Source organism: Bactrocera tryoni, chromosome 3 (assembly GCF_016617805.1).
Source record: "Bactrocera tryoni isolate S06 chromosome 3, CSIRO_BtryS06_freeze2, whole genome shotgun sequence".
NCBI classification, from domain to species: domain Eukaryota; kingdom Metazoa; phylum Arthropoda; class Insecta; order Diptera; family Tephritidae; genus Bactrocera; species Bactrocera tryoni.
This window is the reverse complement of record NC_052501.1, coordinates 7689252-7695095: the sequence shown is the minus strand read 5'-3', so window position 1 is coordinate 7695095 and position 5844 is coordinate 7689252. Positions and strand designations below refer to the sequence as shown.

Genomic DNA, 5844 nt, shown 5'->3' with positions numbered 1-5844 from the left:
AGTAGTCTCAACTTTTAGAGCGCTACGTCCAATTTATGGTCGTCATAATCATGCTCTCAGATCAACAATTTAGCGTATAGTAGAAAAAATTTTAATCTACAGGCACAGTACAAAATGCAGGCGCATCAATTGGGGAAGTCCCAAATCAGTCTCTCACACATTATTCTCAAGCGTTGGGCATCTCTGTAAAGTCGTTGTAGCAAAATTTGCGAAAAGATCTTAGCCTACATCCTTTCAAGATGAAATTGACGTAAGAACTGAAGCCGCTTGACCACCAGAATCGTCGTGTCATCGTGAACTGAGCTGAGCAACAATTTGAAAATGATACGGATTTTCATCGAAAAATCATCTTCAGCGATGGGGCTCATTTCTGGCTGTATGGCTTTGTCAATAAGCAAATTATGCATTATTGGTCAGGCAGCAATCTACAGTTTGGTGCAATTTATAGGCCGGCGGTGTCATTGGAACGTACTTCTTCTGTGATGATCAAGGCCGGCAGTTTATTGTGAATGGGAATCCCTACCGCTTAATGATAATAAAATCCACCCTCCCGAGCGACATCGCTTCGCTCTGTAGGCTCTTCAAAAGTTCCAAGAAGATCTGGCGTTTTTAACTATTAGATGTCTGTAATTGAGGCTCGTGATCTCTGAAACATTTGGTCAACAAGATCGCATATCGTATCATCAATAGATTTATTGAGAGAGCACTTCAGTGAACAGATAATTGACGTTTCGGATCAGTCAATTAGACTTGGTTAGACTTTTAAAGTCTAAAAGTCTAAAGCTTTTGCTGTCAATCCCGCTTCGATTCAGGCCATGGAATAAAACATCACGCGTGTCATTTGCCAGTTACGAGTCGAAGTGCTCAAACGAGTTATGAAAAATTGGACTCAACGGATGGACCATCTAATACGTAGCCGCGGTCAACATTTGAAAGAGATAATTTTGAATAAATAATAAACCTTCTCTATTAAATTTGAAGTTGCTGTAACTTTTCTTTAAAAAATAGGGACTTTGAAATAGACCACCTTTTATAATACTTCTCATCGTTCATCTCTCCAATGCAGCAAAAGCTCCATTTGATGCCTTGAGCACACATGAATATGTGTTGTGTAATTATATTGGAGAGAAGTTTTTCATTTGAAAATTCTAAAGCAATTGGCAAGGCCACACTTGCGATGAATATTTAGATTGCAGAAAAATGAGCTTTTGGAACTAAAACGCTCTGTCATGAGTATTATTTTAAACCCTGAATTTCCGCATTTTTGGAAGAGATGTTTGATTAGACACAGAAGTACTTATTTATATTTTTGCATCAAAAAATAACCATTATATTTGGCCATTCGTTTTCCAAAAAAGGATCACAGAACATATAGTGACAACCCGTTGTGGTAAATTAAAGTGTAGATAGGTTTTGAGGTGTCGGCCTGAATTTTGGGGCAATATTTTTCCCCAAGAGCAGGCTAATTTTTGTATACAGCCGATATGTTACTATAGTATACATATAACTGCCATACAAACTGATTGATCAAAATAAAGTTCTCGCAAGAAATCTGGCGAAGGGTATTATAACTTTGGTGTAACCGAAGTTAACGTTTTCTCTTGTTCGAACTCACTTCCATAATTAATTTTGGCACACACTGTTTGAATGGTAAATGTATTGTTTTCATATAGAATTCTGTGAAACAATGTACAATTTTCACAATTGCAGTATATGTTTACTTATATTTTCTTCATATGAACAAAAACATATTTCATTAAAATTTACTATCTCTTTCTTAGAAATATGTGCATACAAAGGGCATGCGATATATCAATACATACTTCTCGGAATGCTCAGTGATCAATAAATTCGCATTTGCTATGCAATAAATTTCACTTGAAATATATTTAAGAATATTGAAAGCATTTCATGGTCAACTGAATGCATTCAAAACCGATTTTGAAGTTTAGGTTAGTAATAAAAGCTGATAAGTTTATGCAGAAATATTTTGAAAATCTACACGAATTGGTAATAGTTCGCAATTTGAGCCAAAAATTTGTAATACGAGTATTCATTTTGAAATTCACTTGAATTGTGGCAAATTAAAAACAACTTTATTGAATTGCTTGGAATTCTACTGTGAGCAAAAAATATTTAGACTTTGTTCGCAATTTAAAAATTCTTAATTTATTCTTAAAAATCTATGTCGCCCTTCTCATAGCAATCTCACTCACCCCCAATACTTGTGTCAACGTATTTTGAAATCCTCGAAACAGTTGTTAAAGTCAATTTCCGGATTAGCGCTTCACGTTAAATGTCTTCAATTGACTCAAAACGGTTGCCCCGGAGCAATTGTTTGAGTTTGCTGAATAGCCAGAAGTCACACAAAGCTAAATAATGCATTTTTGTGGTGCAAAAACCAAGAGTTGTCGTCCCATAATTCCGGCCTCTTTTTACGAATAGCTTTACCCAAACGTCGCATAACCCTCACATAATATTACTTGTTGACATTTTAGTCGGTCGAAAGGAATTTGGAGTGTACAACACTTCGATAATCGAAGACATGTTATTTTCGGCTTCGACTCACCTTTGGCACAATTTTTCGACCGATTGATGGTATAGTTCTTCAATTCACAACCTGTCGTAAAACATCGTAAAATTATAAATTTTTACACTTGTTTTTTATAATTTTACGATACTTTACGACAGGTTGTGAAATGCTCAAGTATGTTTCTGAGTCGTAAGCATAGATCCAAGACTCGTCAGACATCGTCAGTAATAATACTCATGGCATACTGGTAGTCGGAAAACGTTATACACAGACGTTAGCGCGACGTTGTTTTTCTAAAAAATTTAGTGATTTTGGAGCCAATAGCGCTTTTCCTTTTTCAGGCCCAAATTATCTTCCAAAATGGTTTTCACTGATCCTACCGATATTCCAAAGATGCCAGTAAGATGTTAATCGCCCATTATCAGCATCACGTGATTCGTCAGTAACGAGTTCTCGTTCCTCTTCGAATAGTTTGTATCGAACAAAAACTCTTGCCCGGAGCAAACAATTAGCACCGGAAGCATTTTCCAACATTCTGAATGTTTGGGCACCAGAAATTTGGTTCGGTACACTAATTTTCTTCTAGATATTACAAACTAAATGGCAAATTATTTTTATTTACAATTTGGAAAAAACGATACTTTTCTATCACCACTGAAAGTATAATTGAATTAAAGTACTTTTTAAGCCACGCTAATCATATTGCCGCTGTCCACTCTACTACATATACAAACTATTAAAAAAGCAAAAACGGTTATATGGTTTTCATACTCAATCAGTTCACTTGCTTGGTGGCATTTCAATTAATAAGTTGTGTTTTCGAAACTTTAAGTTCCAGTGTGACTAAAACTGAATATTAAATGGAAAATAAACAGATAGATGATAGCAAAAATAAAGGTTTGTAGAAAAATTCGAAATGCGCTAACTACTTCGAGTGAAAAAAATGTGAATAAATTGTGAAAAGTTCATGGAACGGAAAATCTGCGTAAGAAATATTAAGCAATTAATATTTTGATAATTGTTTTTTTTTTCTTTTTTTTGTATTCAAGTTAAATTTACAACCTGTTTTAATGTTTATAGACAATAAGTAATTGTTCTGTTAAGGTACAAACAAATTGTGAGTGATACTTCATTAAGTGACCCAGAGGGTCAGTGACAGTATAATAAAAAAAAAAACAAAAAAACAAAAAAATTACTCTATACTTTTTAAATAAATATTATTTAAAAAAAATAAAATAATAAATATTATTTAAAATAAAATAAAATAATAAATATTATTTTAAAATAAAAAAAATGTTATGAAATTTTCTCCGCATTTTAGCACCGCTCTTCGGCGCTCGTCATGTGCAATGTATTCTATTATTTCTCGGAGCCGCTGCTGCGTTCGCGCAACGCTCAAATCTCTCAGTAGCGATAGTGGCAATGATGGATAAGAATTCCACAAACCCCAATTTTGAGGTAGGAAAACTTAAAAAAATATAATATTTTTTCATAAGCATAATTTTTTACGCCAGGAGTACCAATGGTCCGAGCAGACAAAATCCTACCTGCTCAGCAGTTTCTTTTGGGGCTATTTTGTGACACAAATACCGGGCAGTCAGTTGGCGCACAAATTTGGTGGTAAAATAACGCTACTCCTTAGCATAGTACTAAGTGGACTTTTGGCTTTACTCACGCCGTTGAGCGTGCGTTTGGGCGATTGGCAACTGTTCTTTGCGCTGCGTTTGTGTCAAGGTCTCTTACAGGGTAGCACGTTTGCATCGATGCACACACTACTCTCCAAATGGATACCAGCCGAGGAGCGTAGCTCACTTGGCACCTTTTGCTACAGCGGTATGTCGTTTGGTACTGTGCTGATGATGTTCGTCAGCGGTTGGATTGCCTCTTCCACGTTCGGTTGGCCGGGCATATTCTATTTTGCTGGCTTATTCAGCGTAATTTGGGGTTTCGTTTGGTACTTTGTCGGCGCTAATACACCAAGCGAATGCAAATCAATGACTGAAGCGGAGCGTTTATATATTGAAGCTGCAATTGCGTCAACGGCTAAACCGGAGCATGAGCAGGCAACCATGAAGACACCTTGGTTGAAGATACTCAGCTCTGTGCCTTTCTGGGCGATATTGCTGGCGCAGAGCACCTACGCATGGGGCTATTGGACAATGGGGACACAAATCCCCTCATATATGAAGAGCATACTGGGACAAGATATCCAGAGCAATGCGCTCATGTCCGCAGCGCCTTATCTGGCTGATTTGTTGATGACATTCGTATTTTGTTTTTCAGCCAGTTTGCTGACTAAACGTGGCTACATCAGTGTTAATGTCTGTCGTAAACTGTTTAACACTATCGGATTTTGGGTGCCCATAGTACCGCTTATACTACTCGGCTATATGCGCGCCGATCAGAGTGAGTTGGCACTTGTTTTGCTGATGATTGCTGTTGGTGTGAATTCAGCCGGCAATTTGGGTTTTCTCATCAATCATATTGATTTGTCCCCCAATTTTGCTGGTGTCCTTATGGGCATGGCGAATAGTGCGGCAAATATTATGAGCTTATTGGCCCCACTGGCGGTGGGCTTCATTGTCACAGATGCGGTTCGTATATTTTCTATTTATTCTTTATATAGAAAGCTTACTTTTTTATTAAACGGCCTGCATTTACAGAAAAATGTGCTGCAGTGGCGTATTGTCTTTTACATTGCCGGCGGCATGTACTTCGTTGGCAATTTATTGTTCGTCTTGTTTGGCCAGGCGAAAATCCAGGTCTGGAACTATCCTAAAACACAGCAACCACAGCGGGATGAGCGCGTTGGTATTTGACTATAAACTATCAAAATTGAGGCAGAGAGTATGTGAAGACAAGTCTGGCCTTTTTGCCGTTGAAAGCTGCCGTATTTAAGATTATTTTGTAGATGATAAAATAATTGACTTTAGAATTGCGATCGTTGCTGCCTTCAGAAGCCTCTATACCTGAATTTAAAAAATTAAAAAAAAAAAACAACTCAAACGAATATTTAGAATCGGTTATGTTAATAAAACTGCTGATAACCATATTGACACATTCTTATCGAAGATAAAAATACAGTTTTGTTCAATGTTCTTTAATTATTTCGTCATAACACAGTATTTGCACAGCAGAAGTGAGCACATTATATCGTGTCAGAGCTAAAAGATTGTAGTAGTTTAATCAATAAGCCACTTCAGACTAATAAAAGTGTTTCCACTTAAGTTGATCCAGGTTACTTATGTGTTATTAAATGTTCGATATAGACCATTAAGAATTTCAAAAAAAAAAAGTAAGACCTTCAACAA

The 5844-nt window shown here is 36.6% G+C and overlaps 1 protein-coding gene across 1 annotated transcript; it reads left to right on the top strand.

Annotated features, from left to right (window-relative positions):
* Positions 1-3348: 3348 nt before the first annotated feature.
* LOC120771703 (putative inorganic phosphate cotransporter) lies at positions 3349-5418 on the top strand. Its single transcript, XM_040099838.1, has 4 exons — positions 3349-3430; positions 3855-3991; positions 4048-5127; positions 5197-5418. Exons 1-4 carry the CDS (start codon positions 3394-3396, stop codon positions 5350-5352), a joined length of 1410 nt encoding a protein of 469 aa, XP_039955772.1. The 5' UTR covers positions 3349-3393; the 3' UTR covers positions 5353-5418.
* Positions 5419-5844: the final 426 nt, after the last annotated feature.